The 27532-nt window shown below is 39.5% G+C and overlaps 1 protein-coding gene across 1 annotated transcript in view; it reads right to left on the bottom strand.

Moving 5' to 3' along the window:
- SH3GL2 (SH3 domain containing GRB2 like 2, endophilin A1) overlaps positions 1-27532 on the bottom strand; it is a 90826-nt gene that overhangs the window by 14585 nt on the left and 48709 nt on the right. Inside the window, exons 2-3 of the mRNA NM_204530.2 lie at positions 5398-5466; positions 3118-3190 (exon numbers count right to left, since the gene is read on the bottom strand). Coding sequence (NP_989861.1) covers positions 3118-3190; positions 5398-5466 — 142 coding nt within the window. The remainder of the gene's footprint in view (positions 1-3117; positions 3191-5397; positions 5467-27532) is intronic.

Raw genomic sequence — 27532 nt, 5'->3', positions numbered from 1 at the left:
GATTCTATACTTAATTGGAAAGCTTGAGTCCCAGATAATCTAGTTTTAGTAGGAAATCTTAGAATATGTCCACCAGTGGCTTCATTTCTCCTCTTTTAAAGTTGATTCCATTAGCTTCCATGGGACCTGAGGTAAGTCACTGCTCAGTCGATCTAAAAATCCCATCCTGACACATTTCAGTTCCATTGCTTTACTGTACTACTGCCACATGCTTTCTTTTCTAATTTATGTCTCAGCCAGAGTGAGGACAGGAAGAGATTTACAAAACAACACACGGAAATGGCTTGATTCTCTTCCCAACTGCGCTCCCTCTCCTTTGCACTGATATTCCTGGTGTCACTATTGATTTCGCTTAATATCAAATGTTAACTGACTCATTGTAAAACATAAGAATTATTTGTTTTCATTGTTTATACTAGCAATGTCTAATTTTTTTCTTTCAAGTTACAGCAGTGTGCTTCTACATGGAAAGTACATGACTTTCCTGATGAGACTTTATCGTGTTCAATTTTAGCCATTTTCAGATAGCCTTCCATTTTTTTTCATAATTGGGAAGTCTACAATACTAATTTTATCATTCACAATATCTTGAGCCCAATATTCTTTTTTTTTTTCTTCACTTCCCTCATTAAAATAATCCTTTCCTTTCCTTTCCTTTCCTTTCCTTTCCTTTCCTTTCCTTTCCTTTCCTTTCCTTTCCTTTCCTTTCCTTTCCTTTCCTTTCCTTTCCTTTCCTTTCCTTTCCTTTCCTTTCCTTTCCTTTCCTTTCCTTTCCTTTCCTTTCCTTTCCTTTCCTTTTCCTTTCCTTTCCTTTCCTTTTCCTTGCAGCATCAGTCTTTTAAATGTTTAGTGAAGTTGGGCCATGCTGCAGGCCTCCAGTCTTGATCCCTCAAAATACCATGAAGACAACTGATCTTTAGTAGGGCTGTACTTTACTAAACAAACACAATGCTGTTTTCACAGTATATTCTACCTCTCAAGGAGTGTGTGCCTCACCCCAAACCCTCTTCATCCTATGAGAAAGAGGTAAACTTCTAAATGAAATCATTGGTTAAGTATTGCTGTTTTTTGTTTGTTTGTTTGTTTACACTCATTTCCACCCCTCTCTCCAATGTAATGTTCCTATTCTTTATGAAAATGAGAAAGCAAATAGGAAATACAGGAAATGGGTAGTTTTGGTGTCCCAAATAACATTTTAGTAAATAGTAACATAGTTATACAGAGAATTTTTTAAAGATCCCTTTTTTTTTTCTTTTATTGAATAAGAATATCATTTTTCCATGAATTCTAATTGCTGCAGCAATAAGATTGCTTTTGCAGGCTTGCAGTTGGCATAAACCAATCTCAGATCAGGTGAGAGCTGAAAGAGGCAGCCCCTCATTCCTCTTACTCTATCTGCCACATTTATCCAGCTGTGGAATGAACAACGTGATCTTATTTGATACGCAAAAACATAAATCTTCCTCCTACCTGTTAGAGTTTTAATTTTCTGATGTTACTCACATACTCCACAATCAGATGAAAAAATGGATAGTTAGACTATGGGAACTGCTGTGGCAGCACAGTATTACATCAGCCTCTGGTGGCTGAAATCACACCCTGAGATACTTCCAAATATTTTGCTCTCCACTGTTGTTGTGAGCCTTTTTTGTGATTCACAGAAATCATGATCACTCAAATGTATCATGATGGGAAGCACAAAACAGCCAAAGTTTATTACTCAGTCTATACAGTGTTGCACAACAGCAGCTTGACAGTAGTTAACAATTTTATCACTAACTCCATTACACTTGTCAATCCTATTGCTTTTCCTGAAGAGAGCTTGTTGATGATGAGCAATGAAGCTGTGGACTTGAGCCACAAACAGTATTCCATATGTTGATGTGGAAACTGTTTTAGTCATCATTCTTTTCTTTTTAATAGTTCTCATAAATATTCTTCCTCCTTTTTTCAACCCACTGACAGCATCATCATACTGTCCTCCTTTCCTCTGCAGTCTAATACATAAATATCACAAAGTAAGCTATACCAGCAAAAGTCCTTCATTCACCACATTGGTGATAAAATATCTCACAGTAGTTTGAATTTGTTTCCAGCTATTAAGAGATACCGAATTAATTCTGTCTGCAGCTCCAAGAAACACCAAAATACTAATGATAGGTATGTGGCCCAGTTTTGCTTTCAGACTAATCTTTCAGTTGCATAACCCCATTGATTCTGTTGGTGAAGCCAACACAAACCCCTTACATTCCTAGACCAACCACGTCTATATGTTCTTGAATTTACTGGTATACTAGTGACTATAATAGCTCCAGATCATCCTCCTTGTGAGAATCCTCTGGCAAGACAGCAGCATGCAGCTCTCCATCAGCCCACTCAAAAAGCCGTTCTTTCTTCTCCCCATGGAAACCAGATATTTATTTCTATTTCAAAGGCTCAAGTTAGTGATCTCTGATTAGGACTGCAGACACCTCCTTTTTTTACCAATTCACCACAAATAGCTTTTTGTATGCCTCCTTTTGTAGCAACTCTAATGAAGATGGGAAATCACTAGAGGACCACGTGAAGCGTGTTACTTTTTTTCCTGTGCACTGCAGGAATCACAGAATCTCCTTCAGAACTCTGTCGTTCTTCTCAGGAACTGAAAAGTCTGTGCAGATCCTGATCCCCAGCCTAGTCCTGTTCCCATCCCCAGGGAGATACGTAGTGCTGGTGCCCCACTGCACATGGTGGGACAGGCCCTGACTGAGGCCCTGCTCTGCATTCCTTGTGAAGGCAGCCACCTCCAGCCCCAGGGAGCCCCCACCCTCACATTGATGACATACTGATGGCTGGCACATAAACACACTCTGTGTCTAAGCATATCTTGTGTCCTTACCTAAAGTAGTAACACAAAAATAAAATAAGTCTCCTAAAGTGAGCTCCCATTTATTTCCCTGGCAACCTAAAACAGAAGCCCATACTCACCTTTGTCTTTTCAACCCACAGAAACTTCAGTGACTTGGCATTAATCTCATCTCTACCAGTAAGGATAGATCTGTCAGACTAAGCAATGCTGAGAAAAAGCATATTTTCAAAAAGTCCTCCAAGTACTGTGAGGTTGTAAAATTATATTACCTGGATTAGGCTGAAGATACTCTATTGTCTTCGCCATTATTTCCATAACTGCCCTGCTGGTAACATCCACTTTCTAAAGGACAGAGAGTTAAACAAAAAGAAACATGAAAAGAGATGTCAGATAAGAGAAGGATGCTTTTGTCTGTTCTTTTTGCTCTTACAAATTCTTTTAACTGTTCTTATCATTTTAATTTTGTGTCCCTGTGAATATCTGTGGAGCAAATCCAGCCCTCGTTCCAGAATGGTGATAATGCCTGAAAAACTACCAAAATAAAAGCCCACCATTTCTGCTTGTAGCAGAACCACTGTTTAAGTGAAACTATTATTAAGTGAAACATTGCATGATTCTATTACTACAGTGCATCTCGAGATGATCTATCATGAATTTGACACAATTCATTGTGCTATGATGATGTTTTTCATTACCATGCAAAATGTCCATAATATGGAAATCTTTTTGATATGAAGGTCATTGAAAACTATGTAAAGAATTATTAATCTGTGGTCCCCTAATAGATGGCAAACTAGTGGAAAACAGATGTCAATCAAAAGCAACCACTAAAGCTGTGCACCTCTTTCAGAGGGAGTTCTGGTAAAACAGGGGTAGGAGAGACAAGGTATCCCTCAGTATCTTATTTCAAGAACATTAGCAGTTAGAAGGCATCGACAGTTTATTGGCAGTAGTTGGCATCAGCTTATAGGTGCTTACAGAGAAATATACAACTACACTCTCTCAGAATTAGTCCTCAAAGAAACAGTGCTGTTCTGGCATGTCTGGGGCTCACCATAATCTATCCTCTGTATTTGAGTAAACACATTGCTTTTCTTTGCAGGGTGACTTGTGTCCTACAGAGTGAGCTTCTTTACTATAATGGCAAATTCCTATTTTAAAAAAGAACACCTGAGATAAGTTGTTTGCAGCAAGCTGTGACTGACCTCCTTCCTGTTTGTTTGGTGGTTTTTGTTGTTGTTGTTGTTTTTTATTGCTACTGCCATCTGCCAGTCTTGCTCTATGTTTTTCACAAAGAAGCAGCAGAGGTCTGCCAGCCCTGGGTGAACAAGTAGCTGAACTGCCTGGTAGGGAGTCCAGAAATGGAAAGAAGGCTGCAGAGGAGCACGGGGGCGAGGGAACAGAAGGCCACGGACAGGCAGAAAGAGCATGTCCACTGCCTACAGAAAAGCTGGCAAGGGATCTGGGACCAGTGGGGAGTTGGAGAGTAGCCAATGAGTTTACTCTGTTCTGTTCTCAATGCTCAGTGCTCTCATCTTCTAGGCTGCCAATGCGTACTTCCCACAAGCACCCTGTGGGACGCACCCCTGGCTGTTGCACTGTCCTTTTTCCAGCCCTAAAGCTAACATCGGGTTTCTGAATATTCTTTAACAAATTCCAGGTTTGATGGCAAGGCCTATGGTTGTAGCACCTTCAAAAGGAAGCTGGGGCAAGGGGGAGAAATCACTTCTCTAATGCTCTGCAATGAAGTGCAAAGGATATGCCCTCCTTTGATTTTCATCCACAGCTCTTTTTCTTTGTCATCCCATACAAATGCACATAAACTTATCTGTTTCTGTTCTATTTCTCTTGATCTGTTATCTATCAGATATACACTCGGCAACCCACAAAGCAGTAGTTGGTGTTACAAGATTTGATGGCAAATCTCAAAGATGAAGTTAGAAAAAAATAACACTGACTTTTTCAACTAACACATTCTCACCACTACACCAAGCTGTGGCTCTCCCTCTTCCCATGAAGAAAGTCAGTGCTACCACTGCCAGCTTCCCTGAGCAGTCCACTGGGGGAAGTTAGCTCAATCCTCCCAACACACTTTGCCAGCAGAGGCTGCCTACGGATATCTCAGAATCTGTGAATGAATATCCCAGCGCTACTGTCATCTTCCTTACTCAGACAGCTCTTGCTCCTTGAGTGATGCTCAAGTAGCTGAGAATTACAGTGGCACAATTTCCACTGAAATGACCATACTTACAGACAGACTCTCTCTGCTTACAGTGTCCCTCTACAATGATTTAACTGATGGTAATTTGTAGCTGGCATCAGCTGCAATCTCTGAGTGAAATATTGACAGTATAAAGAGTACCATATATTATGTACTCCTCCATCAAAAGATAAAAAGGGACAAGAATCAGAGAACTCAGTCTTACTGAACAGAATTTGAGACATTCAAAACTATTCAAATTATTCAGAGACAGAAGCTTTGAGAATCCATCCCTAGAATGGAAAAATGAACAGTAATAATGAGTGTGAATATCTGTATTAAGGCTTACCCTTTCCATTTCTTTGAAGTCATCATCTAGCTTGGTTCCTTCTGCGCCTCCTACTTTTTCACTCACTTTCTGCAGTTTAAAAAAAAAAAAAAAAGAAGAAGAAGAAGAAAAAAGAAAAACAAATATTCAGCAATATTAGGGAAGTGTTTTACCGTAAGTTTGGACAACGTTCAGACACACTTTTTCTGAAAAAAAATTATTTCAATCACGCTTTACCGTAGACAATCAGGAAAATAAATAAATAAATAAATAAATAAATAAGCAAATAAATAAAGGGCTACTTCCTAAGTCTTAGAAACCCAATCCTTTCCTGGTATCAGAAGAGATACATACTATCGCATCTTTGCACTGTCACACCCTCTTTTGTCTATGAAGTGGATGCCTGTATCCTGAACTTACCAAGCAGTTAATCAACAATGACAGCTGTATTCAGCAGGCAGAAACATCCATGCCCATTTGTGCTGGTGACAAACGAAGATGTGCTGGTGACAGAATGAACTGGGGAAGGAATCAGTGCATACAAAACTTTCTAATCACAGCTGAAAAATGGCCCCAGCTGCACTGTTCAGTACATAGAAATGCAACACCTAGAATAATAATCACGTATAAACACAAAGCCGAGCGCTAACTCCAGTCATCCAGAAGCCAATAGGCACCCACACCCTTGAACTCTTATATACATTTTGACTCAAGCCACAATCAAACCTTCTGCATTTAAAATCAGGTTTATAAATAAAAGTGATCCCTAAAACAACAACAACAACAAAACCACAACTATATTCACACCATGCAAGAATCTGAGGGTCGTAAGAGTTGCATACAGTCTTTTCACCCTGGCAAAGACCCTGGGGGACCTTGTCACAGTACTCCACTACACCCAAGGGCAGCTAGAAAGAGAATGGAGGCAGTCTCTTTGCAAAGAGCCACACCGAGGAGAAGGGGTAATAAGTACAAGTTGCAGCAGGAGAAAATTCACGTAGATATTAGAAAGATATTTTTAAGGTGAGAACAATCACTGAAAAAACCTCCCCAGAATTGTGGTAGAATCCCCTACACTGGAGGTTTTCAAGATGCATTTGGACAGGGCTCCCATTTCTCAGGGAAGATCAGACCTGATTACATTTTGAAGGCCCTTCCCACCACAGCCGCTCTGTCTGATTTCCTGATTCTGTCATTCATATACATTACTTAGTTGACAGACCAAAAACCAAAACAGAACTTTGGCATCATTTTTTTTTTTTTTTTTAGCAAATGTTCAGTTTTGGTTTGTTTCATTTTTAATTGTATCAAATAGTCATCTGGAAAACTAACTGGAAAATGAAACTCTGTTATCATTTCATTTCCCTGATTCAAGCTGGAAGACATCGAGGAGAGTTTTCCTCTAAAGTCAGTAGAAGTGACAGTAGTGGATTTGAATGATGACTGCTACACAGTACCAATCAAAACGGTTTTAGCAATTGCATTGTCACAGATGTATGTTGGTGCTGTAACTCTACAAGTCAGCTAGATGCACATGACCTGGTGAACGTACTGCTCCTTCACTAGGTTGCTATTTGCTCATTCACTAGGTTGCTATTTGGATGTTGTGTTGAGGGACATGGTTTAGCGAGAACCATTGGTGAAGGGCGAATGGTTGAACTGGATGATCCTGTGGGTCTTTTCCAACCTTAGCGATTCTATGATTCTATTTGTCATATGAAATTCATCAGACATATTAGTTTCTGTTTTCTGCACATTTTCAGTTCTTTGCACTGAACGCTATTTAATTTTATAAACTCTCCTAGTACCTTCTGAACCTTCTTTCAACTGTTTTAACAAGGTGTAACTACTGACTACAGTAAAGTGACTTCTGCAATACACAGGCAGAAATTAAGGGAAAAATGTGCTTTTTTTTCTCTTTGTTTCAACCCATGCTAACATAGGTTGAAAGACAACCCAAAACCTATGATTTCTCTGCCATTAGTAAAATCCAGAGATGATTAATTTTACCTTCACTATAGTTCACTCCTACAAAGCTGCAAGCACAGCATCACAAAGAACTTACTGATGCAGGCTATTATTATGTTTAGAATAGAAAATGGCTATCAGTTCTGTTTGTTTTCTGTCAGCTCACTGCTAATTAGTACCCAAAATAGTACTAATTATCACTATGAAAAGCTCAAAAGAAAAGTAAGACTACACTTTCCCATTCTTCTCTATACAATTCAGATGATTCTCTGAGGCCTGTATTGATGAACTTATCCTTTACAGAGATCAGTGGGGTAACCCAAAAACCAAATATTTTAAACTCAGTGCTTTTAGCAACAGTTCTGCTTTGGACAACAGGTAGATTAAATATCTGAAAAGGTATTATTCATCAGCAGCATCTACAACAAATAGGAACAAAGGCAGTAAAAAAAGCCAGAATTTTTCCTCACCAGCCCATGAATAAGTCTTTTGTGAACAGACATCCTACTACAGCTGAAATGGCAAAATCTGGACAGAAGCTGCTATCTACCACAAGGCTTTTAGGTCCCTGAAAATAACAGGCTGCAGATATGCTAGTACTTAAATATTCAAAGCAGATTTTGAATAGATGATATTCATCTCTAAGGATAGAAAGTACCTGAAGGTAATTAGAGCTCCAGCCTCTTTTAGGTGTAGCTTTACTTTATAGCTGGGGAGGTGTTTTGTAGACAAGCCTTATCATCCCCAATGATCCCCTGAAGATCCCATTTCACATCTACAAACATTAGCAACTGCTCTTCCTTCATATTCAGCTAAGAAATGCATGACACTTAACAGTGCAGCTCTGTAGTCAGCTAGATTATAGTCAAAGAGTTCACCCCCTTCTTCTCAACATGCTTTCCATTCTTGACCCCTTTTTCAATATTAGTCTCACAATCCACATAGAAGTCATATGTTTAAGGTGGCAAACAAAAGAACCATGTTGCGTGCAGGAAAAAGTGTTCTTAAAGTTCTGGGTAAAGTGCTGTTAAAGACAACAGGGATGAGTCACAGGTGGAGCCCTCCTGAAGTTGGGTGACTCTTCTCTCAGGGTTACTTACATCACAGCCTTTCAGGAAAGCACCTTCACCTCCATTATCCAGACCAAAATCTAGTCTGGGAAAGCGTTGTCAGACCTTAGGAAAAGAGCAGCTTAACCACAATCCCATTTGAAAACTTAAATAGTGTGTTTTCTTGAAAGGCCAAAACACTCAGTAGTCAGGGACAAGAAATCAAATCAGGGATTGAAATTTAAGAGAAAAGAAACCTGAAGAGTTCTTCCCTGTTATGGCAGAAGGCGGCAATCTGCTCAGAGGAAGACAGTACGCTCCCATTTCAAGGCCATAATCTAAGGTGGTCTTGTGGGAGCTGTGGGCCTGAGAAAGGCAACTGAAACATTTGCAACTGAAATCACACATGTCAGCCCATTTGTATCCATCCTCCTAATCAATTGTTTAAGCATTTAATTACAGCTGTTGTTCCACAGATATGGTATCACCGGACAGGAAGCTACAGCAGCTTGCATCAGCTGAGGATCTGCCTGCGTGAGAGACTGAGAAGCAGTCAGAAACCTGTCAATGGCTTCTTCTGGAAGCACAGAGGCAGAAGTATCTTCAGGTTTATTAAGGATTTTCAAACAGGTCCTAAAATGCAGCGATGCTTTGTTAGCATTGCAAACATAAGGAAGACATAGCTGGCTTGCAAATTAGTGATAAACATACATTTCAGTGGAAAGAAATCTGTGTACACATGCTGAAGGTCTGCCAATGCTGTGGGCTTGTCAGGAGAAAACATTTGAAAAAGTACATTTTTAAAAAGCACAGTCTCCAATCAAGATTTTTTTTTTTTTTAATTTATTCTGTCATTTCACATTCTGTTGAGTGCAAAGATACTTGTAGGTTAATATTTCTGCCTGTTTGATTCCCACACAGGTTTGTACTTCAGAATTTGTTACCACAGAAAATGTGACGCTTGAAATTCAAACTTATGGCAACAGTTCTGGTTCTCTGCACTCAATAAGGGATACATCTTGTGGCAAATCACACTCCCAGCCTTAGCAAGAAGCAAGAGAGAATATTTTCTGGTAATTTCAGTTAAATTATAATACAGACTAAGAAAAGAATGCATCTAAAAAGAACAAGTAAATCAGCTCTATTTGAGACTTCTCCTTTTCCACACATCACTGAAATAGAAAAGAGGCACCTTTTCCAGGTTAGCTATCTCCAGTAAAATAGAGATAGCTTATTCTCAGAAATCCTGTAAGGCTATAGAAAATATCACTGCCGGTGCACAGTGCCTGATTTTTGAGCAGAAAGGATATCAATATCTGATTTCAACTGAGGACACATAACCTTGCTCAAGCTCTTCAGAAACAGCCACCTAGATGAGAGAAGTCCCAGCTTACAAGCCAAATGATCCAAAACCATTGGTCCTGGAAAGCTTCACGAAACTCAACAGGTCTGACAGAGCTCAACAGAAGCCAGAAATGTCTGTCTTCCCTTATAAACCGTGCCACTCATTTGTTGAGAAAACTGAGTAAAAAGCCCTGTACTTTTGTCAAACACAGATTTCACAGGAATGGAAAGCTTACCACCCTTTCCTTTGCATTTAATTGTCCTCTCACTTTATTCTATTTTTCTTTTAATTTGTAAAAAATATTGTACAAAAGAGGGACTGTCAATAGAACATGGCAAGACAATTAGAACAACCCACCTCAGTGGTAAAACACAAAGAGGATCTCAACATAACATATATTTAAGACTAACAAGGGCAATAAAGCCTATTTACATCCCATTAGCAAATTTCTCAGCCTTGGCAGCCAGAAGAGCAGTCCATGATGCCAGCTGGAGTTCGTCAGCACAGGATCCTCTCTGTGCAAAACCGAGAAGCACAGTGATTCCACCACTACAACAGAAGCTGTGAGGAGCCATGATAACAATGTGAAAGGCGAAAGGGTAAGAAAAGAAATATCCAAGAATCTCCAGGAAACCTCACTTTGCACCGAGACACTGATTGCACCACTGAAGCTTTGCTTTCTCTCTGGTAAAACGAAGAAATACACTTGCCAACCACAAGGTAAAATTGTGAGAATTAATTTGCACCTGCTACTGCTTGTCAGCATGAGCGTCTCTAGCAGAAATGTTAGTGATGTAGTTAAGGTAAGCATCTGCCAGACAAGCCTGAGCTTATCTCTTCTATTTCCCTTCTACAATTTGACAGATATCTTTAATCAGGAAATAATATACTGACTCCCCTGATAGCACTGCAATCGCTTTCTCTCACTACTAAGAGTCTTGTTCATGGATCTGTTCCACCCAGCAGCACGTCATCACAGCTGGGTACATTTACCCTTTCTTAACATCTCCCTTGACTCTGATGATTTTAAACACAGAATGACAACAAAAAGTACACTACTAAAAAATCAGGAAGTGATTTGGAAGCCACAACAAAGAAAGAGGAGACTAAGACTGGGCCGCAAGAAGGTTGTCTTGGCCTCCCACAAAGCATTTCCTTAGTACTCTTTATATACATATAATAGCTTGGCCTTGCTGGTGCTCACAGCTGCTAGTAGTAGGGCACATAGCCTTGTAAAGAGCCCTGAGTCAAGTTAGAACTGCTGGGAAATAGGCTGTAACGTGACATACAGAAGAGACAGTGGTTGGCAGTGCCACTGGTGGAGCTCATCAAGTAAGGGAAAATCTTCATAGGACAGGTTCTCCAGCAATAATCTGGAGCAGTGGCAAAATGGCTCGCTGAAACTTTTCCTTTGAAAGAAATCCAGTGAAAAAAACACCCATAACGAATCTGTCCCATGTGTTTAATCTCATCATTCAGAATCAATCCCTAAATTGGTCTTTTTAAATTTGCAGTTAAAGCTGAAGGGAGACAGGGATGTCTGGATCAGTGATTACTTTGTCCATTCTAATACAGCGTTTTTCTTTCTGAATGCAGGTAATGGCCACACTGTAGGATTCTGGTGCTCCACAGTTGTTCAGCACTAGCGCACAATATGAAAGTATGCCTGCATCTGTGCAAGCTTCTGCACTGATAGCAGTTACTGCAGAGCCTCTGCTGCAATGCCACTGCATTAGACTGGAGACTATCCACTGGTGAGAGAAATAAAGCGGGATGAGAGCAGGGACAGAGCTGCTGAGAAAGTGCTGCAGAGTAGCAGCTTGACTGTATCCCTGCAGCAAGTCCCTGCATGTAGGCATCCACTGCAAGAGAGCATGTAAGTAATACCACAGGAAAGACACAAAACTAAATCAGTATTGCACATTCTAGTGCCAGACGTGTACTGACAACTGAGACACTGCCATGTTCTCAAGACAAGCACTGGAATCCATTTCACATATATTACTGAAGTTCCATGTTTGCCATACACAAGCCTCAGAAGCTCAGTTCTCTGCGTGTCACTGTTCAGCTAGAAAGCTGGTTACAACCTCAGCACCTTTGCTGTTCAGAGCGGGCTCAGGAGCTGGCAAAGAGGAGCTGAGAAGCTGGCAAATGTTACCAGAGAGCTGAGGACAGTCAGAACACTGTGTGCTTTTTCGACACTAACTCTCTGTCCCCAGCAGGACACCAGTACCAGCAGCCCAGCAGCAGAGAAGAAATTGGCATAAAAAAGGTGGTTGTATCAGCTAGAATATATGCCAGTCCCTTTTTTTTTTTTTTTCTTTTTTTTTTTTTTTCTGGAGTAATCAGAAGGAACAGAGAATCTACTTCCATATGGTATTCCCCCTTCTGATGTGCTGTGCTGTGATCTAGGACCTGTAATAGACCAGCAGGCAATAACATGCTCATATACTTTTTGCACTTGTGCAAAGCGACCTGGACTCAGACCTACAATCCTTACGAGCTCTGCACAGCAGCAGTGAGAGCTCTGCCATACTCAGAAAGCAGACCTCTGTGTTTTATTTCTCAGAGTGCCCAAAAATTACAATAGCACTGCTTTTTCAAGGTAAGTGGTTCACTCAAACTGGGTGGTGATAACGCAACTCTGAGGTAAGGGCAAAAACAAAACAAGAATATAGTGTTTGTTTGGATTCTGAAATTTATTTCCTGCAAGGGTGAGCAGTGCCAGCTTTCTCATGGAATGTTATCAGCAGGCAGTTCCTGACCCATCATGCTCTGTTACCATAAATAAATAATGTTTTTGTACTTTAGGAGAATGTGAACAACAAAATTATACATTCGTTCAATCTGTCATACTTCTTTCCTGTCTCCATAGCAACTTTTATGAAATTACAAGGGGAAGATCACAGAACCACAGAATTGTTTGAGCTGGAAAAGACCTTTATAGGTCATCTAGTCTACCTCCCCAGCAATGAACAGAGACGCCTACAGCTCGATCAGGGTGCTCAGAGCCCTGTCCAGCCTGACCTTGAATGTCTCCAGGGACAGGGCATCCACCACAATTCTGGACAACCTGTTCCAGTGCCTCACCACCCATACTGTAAAAAAAACAATTGTAATCTCCCCCCTTTTAGTTTAAAACCACTTCCCCTTTGTTATATCACAACAGACCCTGCTAAAGATTCTGTCTGCTTAGTTAGAGCTCCCTTCTAGGTGCTGAGACGCCTCTGTCAAGTCTCCAATGCTCCTTATAAAATTCTTGTGTAGGTAGAATCTAGAATTGCAGCTTTACGTTTTGTTGCTGCACTTTCAGGCAGTGGAGCTGTGGAGATTAAAACTATTACAAAGGCATAAGACAATACACAGAGCAAAAAAAGAGGCTAAGAGAAACAGATCATGTATCCATCCAGTAAGCTGCACTATCTGGAGCTCAAGTACATCATATTTATGTATCATGATCTACATCCTCTCAGCTGTACACATTAACACATGCCTGCAGCATCTACATAGCTTCTGACTGCAGAAGAAGCAATGATCTCTTCCTTCTCCCTGCTTCACTTGGCATACACTTACCTCACCACATAGCATACCTCAGTTGTACAGGTGATGGGTGAGTTAAACCAAGTCACCAGACTGCTTCAGCTCATCTACTCCATTGCAGTATAAAACTGTAAGTTTCCAGTAGTAGTAGTTCACAAGCTACGAGGTAGAATTCACATTCTCTCCTCACGAAGAACATCATTTGCAGTAAACTTCAGCTTTGAAAAGCTGAGTACCTCACAGGTATAAAGTGTGCAAGGTTTTGTATACCTCTAAGATCTCCATGGAACACAGAGCCCGAACACCTGACCTGTGGATGGGAGCACATCTCCTGTGAAGAAGGGCTGAGAAACCTGGGCTTGTTCAGCCTGGAGAAGAGGAAGCACCAGGGAGACCTCACTGCAGCCTTCCACTACATAATGGGGCCTTATAAGCAGGAGGGAGACCAACTTCTTACACAGTCTGATAGTAATAGTACAAGGGGGAATGGTTTTAAACCAAAAGAGGGAAGATTTAAGATAGAAGTTAGGAAGAAATTCTTCACTCAGAGGGCAGTGAGGTACTGACACATGCTGCCCAGAGAAGGTGTGGGTGCCCCATCCCTGGGGGCGTACAAGGCCACATTGGATGGGCTCTGGGCAGCTGGGCTGGTGGGTGGCAATCAGCTCACAGCAGGGGGTTGGAAATGGATGGTCTTTAAGGTCCCTTTCAACCCAAACTGTTCCACAATTCTATTAAATAAGTTCTACTGCAGCTCACAAGGAGCACCTCTGAACTCCAGGCAGTTGAACAGACATATCTGCACTGAGAAACAACTGAGCTGAGTCTGCTGCTCTTATGTGGAAATTCTAAGAGATACCAAGGAACAGAGAAAAATGCCCATAAAATTCCCCTGGAAACAGCTTGTTAATGATTTCAGTAACTGGTTCATCACCATCACTAAGATTAATCATAAGACAACACAGTTCAATACAACAAACTGCGCTTTACATGCATACAGCAAATACTTACAGTCAGTTCTGTTTTTTACAGCCCAAAGTATTGTAGCATACCTACCTTAAGTTCCACTGGAAAGAAGGGGAGAAATGCTTCTCTGAGAAAGCAACTGCAGTTGCTGCTTTTTGTCTGATTATAGTCTCTGTAATTTTAACGTGATATGAGAATAAACTATTCCACAAACAAGTTCAGCTTTATAAAGCTATTAGATTTTATTGACTGTTCCTAAAAATATTACGGAGCCTTCATGCACCTGCAGTATGGACTCATTTACAGTCCCTGAATTTTAAAAGCAGATTAGGAAGATGCGAAAGTAGAAGTGCTTACATTTCTCACCCAGTACAAAAAGGTGAAGAATTACAACATACGCATTTCTGACCCGCTTTCTGAGAGAACGGATCCATTGTTAACTCTTTCCTGCTCTCAGTGTGGAAGTCCACTACTCAGAACAGAAATATTTGTCACCGCATACTGAAGTCCCCATAAAAAAATAAAGGGAAGACCACCAATGCTGAAGTTCTCTCCTCCCGAGGCTATATTATAGACACTTCTGATCACAAAGATAGGCAGTATCTTTTAAACAGTGCACTGCAAAAATAAAATCATTGGTATAAGAAGGGAGTAATGTTAACAGTTCAGAGTGCAGAAATACATGCATATATATCTCTTACAACTATCTCTTAGAACTAAGAATATATCTCTTAGAATATAAGAGATATCTCTTAGAACTAAGTACACCTGAGCCTTTCAGCAGGTTCAATGTAGGTGAAGAGGCATCCTAATTGTGTCCTAGAAAGACAGCTGCAGACACCTGCCAACTACAGGCAGAGAGCCATAGTTTAAACCTGCCTCATCCCATTTAGAGAGACAGACCACAGCTGCGTTTCACAGGTAAAGTCACCCCAGTGTCCACAGAAGCTGGCTGCCTACACATCCACAGCCATCCCACTGAAACCTGTTTTCTCCTGACTGAATCTATTTTGCAGTATATAGCTGTCATAAGGCATGCTGTACAGCCCTTGACACATGCTCAGAGGCTTTCCAGCTGCTATAAAGTAATTGCAAGTCTCTGCCTGCCATCTGCAAAAGGAGCAGAGAGGGGATGTGGAAAGAGCAAAACCAGAGAGAGAAATAAAGCAGGTATAGTTTTCAGCTGGTATAGCTGGTATTAACAAACAGATCTGCTTCCACTTCACCAGACGTCATCCTAAGTGGTGCTCTACGCTGTCCCTGCTGCTGAAAAGCCCATCTCCTCTGCTTTCTTCTGTCTTCTTAAAAACATTTACATCATTGTCACGTGCTGATCTGCTTTCTGCCAGTTTTTATCCCAGAGACACCACATTTCAACGAAAGATATCAGCATACTTTGTAGCATTAAGGGAAATGTAAAAAAAAAAAAAAAAGAAAACAAAGTGTTCAAATGTGTAGGATTTCTCTTCCATTTGAAATAACTATTCCAAATTCCAACTGAAATGCAAAGTGTTTTTAAGGACAATCACCTTAAACAGCAGGTGAAAATAACAGGTTTTTCTTCCCTTCCCCCTTGCCATGTTTTCCGTAATGGCAAGTCTTAAAATTTATCTTGGATTTTAAGATTTAAATATCTTGTAGTCTGCATGGCATTTTTAAGCGTGTACGATCCTTTATGGGAATCTGTTAGTCAAATTTATTAGAACATTTATATCCAATATGCAATCTATCATAAATTATCAATAAATTAACAATTACCTTAAACAGCAGATGAAAATAACAGGATAAATTATTATGTGATGGTAAAAAAGCAAACAAACAGCAGCAGGTACAGAGCAGGTGAGTTTTTCAAACGTCTAAGTTCAAACATCAGAACGGACAATAAAAATATAGCATTAGCCTCTTCATGTCATTTACTTAATTAGCCGGGTCATCTGAGCTATCCACATGCTCAGTTACTGTCCTCTGTACAGACAGTTACTGCAGTAACATCTTCATTATAACCACACAGTTCTATCTTTTGGGGATAGAGGGTATAAGTTGATCTGTATTCTTTCGCATCCTTCAGATCTGTACTTGACTATAGAAGAAGAAATGCAGCGACAGAAAGAATGCTAAATATTTCATTGCCTTGGTCTGCATTATGATGCTTCGCAGTGTAATTTAGTCTGAGGAGAGAAATAATTCATTTCTAATCTCAGGTATAATCATTTCTTGCTTTAAAATTCTGTGTTTGAATTAGTTTCCATAGGCAACATACAAGTAGAAATCATACACTGAGGTTGTTGGTTTGAAGTATGTCAATATACTGTGCTAGACCTGAGCCGTCTTAATGCAACTTCAAATCCAGAGAAGATCCCAGATTAGCCAGGACAAAAAGGTCAGTGACAGGCAGAAATTCCTGGCATTTGTTACAGTACCACCTGTAGGTTATGGGGACACTGAGAACATAGCTTTTTCACTGTTACCTTATTATGATGATATCCGACATTTATGTAGCTTTAAAAAATGTTTTAAACTAACTTATGTTCACAGGAGGCAAGTAAACAAGGAAGGCTTACATTGCAACCAAAACAGCACCTCTGCCAACAGCTTCAGACAGCACTTTTGCTCATATGTAGGTCTCAGTTATGCCACGGGCTTTACAGCTTTTTTCCAGAGAGGTATCATATTGACTGAGCGTGGCCTATGCCGTGTCATTTAATCCACTTGTGCTCAGATTTCATCCCTCCCTACACCACATCAGTAGCAGGGTGGATTAGTCAGCTAGTATCACAGTTTCCACAACAAATTTTTTTTGCGAAGTACAAGTGTTCTTAATGAGCAGGCAGCATAACTTCTTTCTTAGCAAACATACCACATGGGACAGGTAGGAAAACGCCCACTGATCTTACTGATACAGGGTCAAGCAAAACAGCAGAAATTATGGGATTTGAAACTAACAGTTGCTACAGCCTGCTTATCAATAATGTCACTTTTGAAACAAACTTAACAACGTCAAAATTCTCCTCATAAGCCACTGATTCTTCTTCCATGATTCTTGAGTCTTCTGCATTAACAAAAGATAACTGGAGTAGATAGCACTCTACTATTCAGATTTCAGAAATTTCAGCTCAAAATGGAACAGCAGTGTTCGACACATTTGTAAAAATAAACTCTTACAGCAACTTTGACCTTGTAATGGTTTTGCACTTCATTAGTATTTAACGGCTGTCATTAGAATCTATATAAAACAATCAATATTAAACAACCATAATGCAATAGCCTATGGTTAAAACCATTAGTCCATTTGTTTTAAGCACTATTTTAACCGATTAATAAGGATACGTAAAAGCTTTGCCTACTGTAGGAGTCTTTTCCAAAAACATCTGCTTTATGGCTAGAAGTACTCTGGAACAGGACTTCAAATGCTGGCGGTATATTGCCAGCAGTCCAAACACAACTACTTCTAACCCTGCTCAGGTTTTCACTATGCAAAGCCAGGTGACCTACGCACATATGGACTGCCAATACAATTAGCAACGGTGGAACTCAATCAGGTTAACACTTCTCAATTGCTAGTTATGATAGTGCAAGGGCATCTGAGACTTAAAGATGGCTGCTGGAATTCAGAAAGCATAAATGAACAGTCATATAGCATAATTCAGCATGCTGAATTACGCCCACCTTTGTACCCATGGAAGATGTGAAAAAAGCAATAAGTGAAAATATAACTAAATTTTAACTAATAAGATCTTAAATACATGAATGGAAGCATTTTGATCCTGTACATTAAATGCAAATGTGGAAGCTGAGAAATTATTTACACAAATTCCAGTGCTAACAAGCACCATAACAGCATGCCACCTGCTTCGTAGATGATTCATCCTCAATTCTTAACTCTACAAGATGAAGACACGACAGTATCCAAAAAGAAAAATTTGGTCCTTGTCTTTAAGAATATTTTAGTATTTGTATCTTAAGCTTCTCCACTGACAATAATAATTTACTGCTAAATTTGCACTGCAATTGTCCATCGTGAAGTCACATCCAAAACATGAAATATGTATGAATACAGGTGAGGTTTTAAATTGTATAGAATTTTGGAAGTCTCTAGGTAAAAGTGTAAATATTTTTCACTGTTTGGTAATGGCAATGCAAAACAGGATTTCAGTGGTGGAAAAGTACCTCAAATTGAAGGTAGGGCGTATGGGGACTGAGAAACTGCAGTGGGTATTACAAGATCTCATTTTTCATTCTAGGTTTGTGCAGAATATGTCACTCACTCTGAAGTTGCGTAGTCTGCTGGACAGTAAATAAGGCACATTTTGAATATTCATAGATCTGTGAATAACATTTTCTGTGTCCCAGTTTTTTAGCTCCTGTGTGAGATGATAATACCCAGAATAAACCATTTTTACATCTTCTCCTTAAAGTGTGCATAGACTGTGATAGCATCCACAAATCAGTCGAGTCTTCTGGCTATGATCCAATTAACTCATATTCTAGCCACTCTATACCAATGGAAGCATCGACAAATGGCTTACAAGACCTCTCAACTAGGTGAGATTCCTTAGATATAAATTTTTCAAAAGGCACAAGAATTCCTCACGCATCTTGGGACATGCAATCACAGAATGGTTGAGGTTGGAAGAGCTATCTTTATCCTAACCCACAAGTTCTCTCACTTTTATCTATCTATCGCAGCTGGGGAGAGTGAGCAAGTGGCTGTGAGGGACTCAGCTGCTTTCCAGGGGGCAAAACCATACGGGGGCAACAGGACAAGCAACACCCACAGCTGCTCTTTTTTAAGATGCTAGAAATGCACAAGCCAATACCTTTTTCCAAGGGAAGAAGGTTAAATCCCAGCTAAACTAAACGATCGCCTGCTTTTTAGCAAGAATATGAGGCAGTGCCTAGTGGTGGTGCTGTCAGAAAAATGGTTACAAGTTCGCACAGCCTCCTGACCACCCAACCATTTCCTTTCATTTCCAGTCAACAGGTACCAAACTAGAATCTGTCTGTGCATCACTTCTGCCACAAGCCACTCTGATTTAATATTATTTTGTTGTTGTTGTTTGAGCATCACTATAGCTGGAGTCTTTCACTAAGTTAATCCAGCAGCACAATCAACTCTTATGATCACCAGCCTATTTCAGTTAGCAGAAAACGAGGAAATTAGAAGCCTTTGCTCCTGAACAGTTTCAATTTCAACTTCAAGCTTATCGTACCACAGCACAGCCAGTCTGAAGGATAATTCAACTTTAAATTACCGAGGAAATTGGAAAGAACTACCATGCTTAATGCAAAACAGCATTTTGCTCTTGTAATTTGCTCTTGTAATTTGCTCTTGTAATAGACATTGTCCTTATCTTTTGGAGTAGCTGATAAAGTTTCTACTTCCTCTTTGACAAAGAGAATTGTTTTATGAAGTTGGTGCTCTTTCAGTTCACTTTTCCTTTAACAAATGAAATTGATTCTGTCAAACAGAGCAAAATAAACAACTAGAAATGCAAATTAGTGTTTCCCTTTCTTGTACTGTAGGGACATCAGTGAAAAAAAAAAAAAAAAACCAACAAAGACAACAGTTTAAAATAAGGACATTTTCAAAAGGTTATTGTACCCTGAGTATTTTATCAGTAATAAATTTAAGAATCATCACAAAATTTGAAACTGGAAAAATAAACCTAAAACAATGAACCTATAACAAAGCAATTAACAGCAAAACAATTGCTGACCTGACATAGGAAAGTGGAGAAGAATTACCTCCAGAGGACTGCAAGACTGGCAGAAGATGCTCTACACATATAAGCTGACAAAGCTACTAAAGTTTTGAAATGAAGCTGGTAACACTTCTTTGTCACTGTTCTTTGCATAAATTGTGTCTCCCTTTTCCTCTACTTTTATCTTTCTTGACTATTTGAGCTGTAAATCTGCCTGGGTAAAATTGGAGTTATTTGTATGCAGAGTATATATACATCATTAAGATGACTCAGCCGAGACCGTGGGCTTGACGTTCCCTAGGCACTAGTGCTGAGGAGGTTTCCTACGTTTTGAGATGCAAAATCAAGTGAAACCTTTCCCCCATCAAACTACCCAAGGAAAAGTCTGAAACCTCTCACATTCCTCATTACATGTGCTTTACAGCGCCATGAAAACTGCAAGCAAACCAATAAAACTGAAGGTATTACGACACATAGGACAGTCAAGCTCTGTTAAAACAGCTCAGATGATACAGTATGATGATCTCTCATTCTTTCTTGAGATCTTTCCTGTGTAATAGATTCTGATGATTCAGATGTTCTGCATGAAAATAGTCAGGAACCCAAAAGATCACCGTGTTAAATAACCGTGGAAGGACTTTCATAGTTTAGGGCATGGAAATGGTAATCAGAAATAGTAATTCTGACAATATGCTATAGAGTAACTTCAGAGATGCTACGTATTTCTCAGTTTGACAGATAATGTCACTTGGCCAAGTAGAATATTTTCTTGGCAGAGGTTTAGTGGTTTCAGTATGACTTCAGAAACGATTTCGTCATGAATAGATAGCTATTCTGTTCAAAACCACGCAGAATAAGTGACTCTGTAACTCACTCTGGGAAACTTTCTAACTGAAGAGGCTAAAATGTGGGTTTCTGACATCTCAAAGACTTATCTGTTCAGCGATAAAAATCGTGCTGGCCCAGCTAACATTCGGAGGCAAGGGATGTGGAGAAGGATCTCATACAACATGGAGGAGGTCCAAAGGGAGGGATTAAGATCATACCGTTCACAGACGACACTCAAATGAACGGTGTATACTTAAGCAAACTACTTTCTGCTTTCTACATAAAAATTCCTCTGCTATCTCAGAATTGTTTTCAGCATCATACATGTTAGCAGATTTTCTGCCATCTCTAAAAGATTTACAAGATAAGTAAATCATACTTTCCTCATCTGATCAGTTTGTATTTTATAGAGTTTCCAGTTTCACTGTGTTTTTAACAGACTCTGTGGAAGATACTTTGCTCTGGAGGTCAATGACAAAGTCAGCTGACCAACCCTATTTCTTTCAGGATATTGATAGGGCTGACAACTATTACAATGCTCCTTACTACATAAGGTAAGAAATGAAGAAGATAGGATCATGCAGATGCACAAATGCAGAATGTGTGAATCTTTTATTTGTGTAAATCATAAAGCAACAGGCTTGGTTTTCACTGCTGTGTCAGCAGTGAAACTTCTTTTATGTAACTTCTGCTTTAAAAAGACCAGAAATGCTACAGTAACTACATGCACAAGAGAAAAATATCCCCCCCCCCCCCCTTTTTTTTTTTTTTTTTGCACAGCAAAAATACAAAGGAAAACTCTTTGTGTGAATTTCACACAAAATCTGTGAATTTAATTATATAATGTTTCTTAATTTAATAACCCATTAAAATCCATTATCTATAGCTCTTGAAAAGGGAAATGATGAACCGTGCTTGCTCAGGGAAAGGCATTCAGGCAGTCATTACAGAGTTAGCTGCTATAAGACACAGTAAATCTTCCTTTCTTTTTTATGTAACCACAAGTTATAATCTATGTATTTCTATTGCACTGTAATGAGATGTTTGAATCATTTCATGGTAGCCTGCTGAACCTAATAAAAGGTTTTACTGCATCAGCGTTCATAAGGGATGAAATATGTGCCAATTATTCACAGCAGAATGATCATTTTCCTTTACCTTTGTCATTCTTTCCAGCAGAGAAAATGGTCAGAGTTTTCATACAGGTTTTTCTACTTTGCAGAGGTTTTAGACAAAATGCACCGAAGCAGCGTGCAGGATTGCAAAGGCTTTACCCCAGGTGGTAGACGTAAAAGAATTACGGAAGCAAAACCTCCACTGGTGCCTAAACATCCTGCTCATGCTTAACCTTCAATTCTATATACTTAATTACCTCAGGGAAATGCATAGGCACCAAAACTTGCTGATATTAAGCAAGTTGACAGGGCTGCAAAATTTGTGATTAAGTGTAGTAACAATTCCACTGCAGCAAGAGAGATCATTAGTCCTTCTGAGCAGTAGTTGTCCTAGGTCCACAGAAGTTTGAATTCGATACTCAAAAGATTGGGACTTGTGCTGAAGTCATTTTCAGAGATAAGTTTTGGATCCCCAAGTCAAAAAGGCTTTGCTACAGTGAGTGTAACTCTGCTCACATTCTACTGAAATCTGTACTTCAAGTTTTGTGTCACAGTAAGTCCATTTCCCATGCCTCTAGTTGTGTTTATGGATGACTAGCCTTCTTCTTAGGACTACTGAAATTTCTGTAATCTAGGAGTGGCTTGATTAACTGAACAGTGGAAACATCAGTATTTGTAAAACAAGAATGGTAAAGTCGTGGTTTTGTACATAGAATCATCAAGGTTGTAAAAGACCTCCAAGATCATCCAGTCCAACCGTCCACCTACCCCCAGTATTTCCCCACTAAACCATGTCCCTCAGTACAACGTGCAAATGTTTCCTGAACACCTACAGGGATGGTGACTCCACCCCCCTAGGCAGCCTGTTCCAGCAACTGGCCACGCTTTTGGAGATCACTCTTTTGAAGACAGATCCTACCAGACTGGATGCACTAGACAATCTCTGCCTAAAACTGGAATCAGAAGAAAGCTCAGGGAAGCTTAAGTAGAGAGCACAAACTGGAAAGATCTGAATGTAAGGACATAATTAGTGCAAATGTACTTCTGTTAATTTATTAAGATAATGCAATGGCTGGATAGCTGTTTTTCTGGGCAAAAAGAAATTACAACTAACAGATACCACAGCATCTTGCAAAGTGTGTGCATCTACTAACTGAAGTCTTTTAACTTTTAACTGAAATTTGCATTTGAAATGCATGAACAGTGGATGTGCATCCCTAAATCAATTTTTTTTTTACAATTATGAGAAGAGAACAAGACTTTCCACATTAAAACAGAGTTTTGATCAACACATTAAATCTGTAAGCTGTGAAGGCAAGAGCATTTGGGGCTAACATGTAGTAAAATATATCAGCGTAGATAGATACTCTTTTGTTGATAAGTACGCCAGCTAATGTAGAAAACATAACAGAAATATGTACTTAAGCTTCACTCTTTTCCCAGTAGGGAGTCCAGTTGAACACTATGTGCAGAAATGCAGCATACCAGATCATATTCAGTTTTATACAAGATGAGATAGAATTATTACTTGTTGCTCTCCTTTGGTTTGTACCTGCATGTAAAACGAGGAGCGTGAATATATAAATGCAGCCTTAGACTGCACACATTTATAACCATTTTTCTATTTAAAAATGATCACTAAAGAGATGAAGAATAATGTTTTCACTGCTTTTGCTTATAATTACTTTCTGCTACCATGAAAGCTATTTCAATACAAGGTATTTCCTGACAGATAAGCAACTGTTGCATGCAAATAATGCAAAAACAGATCTAATTTCTTGTCTTCAGCCTCATTAAACCAACTTCTGCAGTGGGCCAATTCAGTAGCAATGCCAGTGGCACAGGTTTCCTAAATTAGCTCTGCTCAAATTAAATATTTAAAGAAGAAAAGCTTTTAAGGCAGCAGGGTATCATTAAGCCACAAGTGCCATGCAGAGCTAAAGAAGTGTCATCTCAAAATACATGCAGAAAAGAAAATCTGCTGGCTTCAAGGCAAAGATCCATAGGTTAATTTTAAGGATTCAGAAACAGTGCATCATGTTGCACTGACTTACAAACTGAATATATATTTCCTCAAAAATCCAAAATTATGTACATTTAAAGGCTAAGAGAAAACAAAACAATAACAACAAAATCCACCATGTTTTTTAAAGCTTCACTCACCAACAGTGATGTCTGTTGAAAAATATGGGAGATAACACAGGTCTCTCAAAGCAGTGAAAAGAGAACTTCTATGTTGTTTTCCTTAAAAGAGCACTAGTTGTTCCAATAAATGGTTAATTCATACCAAGTAAGGTCACTAAATCATGTAAATTCACTTATTCAGGCAAAGTAATGGATGTATACTTTCCTATGGAAATCCATGCCACTGATTTCACATACCAGAAACATTTCTGTGTTAGACCTACATTAGAATTCTACATAGAGGAAACAGAGTTCGTCAGATAGAGGTTTTGTACAACATCTTTAATATCCATTACTGCGCAGAAATTTGCATAGACAGGTTTTTTTTTGTAACAACTCAGAAGTAAAATTCCTAATCATTCAAAATTGGTTTTACTTTTTTTCACTGCAATTTGTATCCTTGCTAAAAATTCTCTCTCAGGAAAGAAAAATACTACCAGATAGCAGTGGAAATGCCAATCCACATGAAAACTTAGTTCTGTTTTTCTTCTTTGTTATGTGTTTTGCAAGCACTCCCAGTGGCAGCTAAAAGCAGAAAATTCTCAATTGTGCTGCCACTTTTACATGACTTTCTGCTTCGTGTTTGAACTTTGAGGGGCATTCTCCAAAGTATCATTCCTCAACCTGAGACAATCTAGCTCTCACTTCCTACACAACTAGCATTTATTACTAGCTTGTCCAATCTGTTATCCTGCCAGTCACCACTGTTTTATTTGTCATGTTTTTTGTGCACTAATCTACCCACTATTGGTAGTATAGTACTATTCGACATTCAGTTCTGTCCATGCCTAAAAAAATTCAGCTTTATGTACCTCCTGGTTCTGTCCATGGTGTACCATTAGCCTACAGTTACTTAACAGTCCAAGGTTCAATGACTGTTGAACCCAATTCTTTCCCCCTAGTTTTTCCTCTTTTTTTACTGCCCAGAATGCTCTTTGCAACCATTGCACATGCTTCCATTTTCTTTTCAAATCCCAACATCTTCACTGCTCTGTAATTCAGAGGAAATTCTCCCATTCCTCCCCCGAGTTTCTCTCCCCTAAATACCTGTAGAAAGATGAGAAAACATCTGATAGTGATCCCAACTACTGAAATATTTTACTAACTACACCTCTGGTGAACAATCTAAGTACTATAGGAGTAACACTAAGAAAGAGATATCATGTACACTAAAGATCAACAGGGAATAAATCAAGATTCCTAGGGCATAAAAGATATAACACGTTAGTCTGATGACATATAAGGCAAAGGATGCACTGAAAGCCTCAGACTGTTTTGCTGCACAGTTTAATAATATTTAGACATTATCTGTGTCATAGTAAGTTGCAGAAACAAGAGACAGTACTTTTTACCAAGTGAGAACTCAGAAGTGAGAGAGCTTTCACAGAAAAGGAAGAATAAATAAACACCTAAATGTATATAATCAGTCTAACATCCGAAGCTTTCATATGTTCAATAGGAAACATATACTGCAACCAGCAACGTCAGTTAACTATATTGTATATAGTTTATTTTGTATATAATCTATTGTATATAGCAACAACATAGCATAACACTACAGTAGTTTGCTTCACACATATCATAATTATCATAGAATCATAAAAGTTGGAAAAGATCACAAAGATCCTCAAGTCCAATAATCAACCCATCACCACCAAGCCTACTAAAACATGTCTGAGCGCCACATCAATCCTCTTCTTGAACACCTCCAAGGACAGTGACTCCACCACTTCTCTGGGCAGGCTGTTCAATGCCTAACTACTCTTTCTGAGGAGAAATTTTTCCTAGTATCCAACCTGAACCTCTACTGGTGCAACTCAAGGCCATTACCTCTCATCCTATCACTAGTAACCAAGGAGAAGAGGCTGACCCCCACCTCACCACAATCTCTTTTCAGGCCATTGTAGAGAGCAATAAGGTCTCTGCTGAGCTTTCTCCAGACAAGATAGTTCCCTCAGCTGCTCTCCATAAGACTTGCATTCTAGACTCTTCACAGCTTTGTTGCCCTTCTCTGGACACACTCCAGGGCCTCAATACCTTTCTGGTAGAGAGAAGCCCAAACCTGAACACAGCTCTGGATGTGTTACCTCACCAGTTCTGAGTACAGGGGGATGATCACCTCTCTGCTCCTGCTGGCTACACTATTTCTGACACAATCCAGGATGTGGTTGGTCTTCTTGGCCATCTGGGCACACTGCTGGCACATGTGCAGGTAGAGGAAATTCAAGAAAGATACTGTAACAAAACAGTGAAAAACTGAATGCCTATTTCTGTTCTCACCCAGTCACTTGCTTTCACTGCTTTTCACACATTACTCCACCCATCTCTCTTGGAAAGGGAAATAATACAACTCCTTTGTACAGTATGTATTTATTTATCATGCATTTCTTCTTAGATTCAAGGATCGCTATTTACCCTCTGAGAAACAAAAATATAATACAGAAGCATTCCGAATCACAGAATATTCTACATATATTCAGAATTATTCCTAACTTTATCTCTTAAGGACAAAAGAAAAGTTTCAAATTGAAGGCTTTCTCTCCTTTTTACGCTGGCTTCAGATAGTTTCCTCCCATCTCTACAGGAGCAATATTACCAGGAAACTGCCAGTACTATAGACTGTTCCTCAAATAACTCTATGTTGATTAAACTTTTATTCACATAACTAGGGTACGCAATTGTCTGCAATTGGTGTTGTCATTTTAGCCAATTACTACCGACAAGGATATCTCTTAACTATTCGTCAATACTCAAGATGATGACACTGAAGGCCTATTTTCATAGCATCATAGAATCCTGAGAGTTGGACTAGATGACCTTTAAAGGTCCCTGCAATGGACAGGGATGCACACAGCTAGATCGGGTTGGTCAGAGCCCTATCCAGCCTTGCCTTGAAAGTCTCCAAGGACAGGGCATCAACCATATCTCTGGGCAACTTATTTCAGTGCTTCACCATTCTGACTACAAAAGACTTTTTCCTTATATCTAACCTAAATCTATCCTCATTAAACTGCAACCATTTCCTCTTCTATCACAACAGACCCTGCTAAAGACTCCGTCCTCTTCTTTTGTGTAGTTCTGCTTTAGATACGGAAAGGCCGCTATCAGGTCACCTCGCAGCCTTCTCTCCTCCAGGCTGAACAGCCCCAGCCCTCTCAGTCTGTCCTCATAGGAGAGGCGTTCTAACACTTGGATCATTTTTGTGGCTCGTTTTCGTAGAGGATGCTACCATTATGTTAAACTATACACTATTATTTTACAGAAACAGAGTCATGTTACGCTATTGTTCGCTGCAGATATTAAGAGACATTTTAAAACATACTAAGTTTCTGTGAAGACTTTTCAGGATGAACCATCTTCTAGCTTCATTTTGCAAAGTGCTGTATTTGTACCTGAACTGAGATAATGCTTCAGTTGAAAAATTATAAAATGTGCCCCCGAGAGGCAGCTGAGCTTCAG

The sequence above is a fragment of the Gallus gallus genome, chromosome Z (assembly GCF_016699485.2).
Source record: "Gallus gallus isolate bGalGal1 chromosome Z, bGalGal1.mat.broiler.GRCg7b, whole genome shotgun sequence".
In the NCBI taxonomy this organism is placed as follows: domain Eukaryota; kingdom Metazoa; phylum Chordata; class Aves; order Galliformes; family Phasianidae; genus Gallus; species Gallus gallus.
Note: the sequence above shows the minus strand (reverse complement) of the source record. Positions and strands in the feature narration are given on the sequence as shown.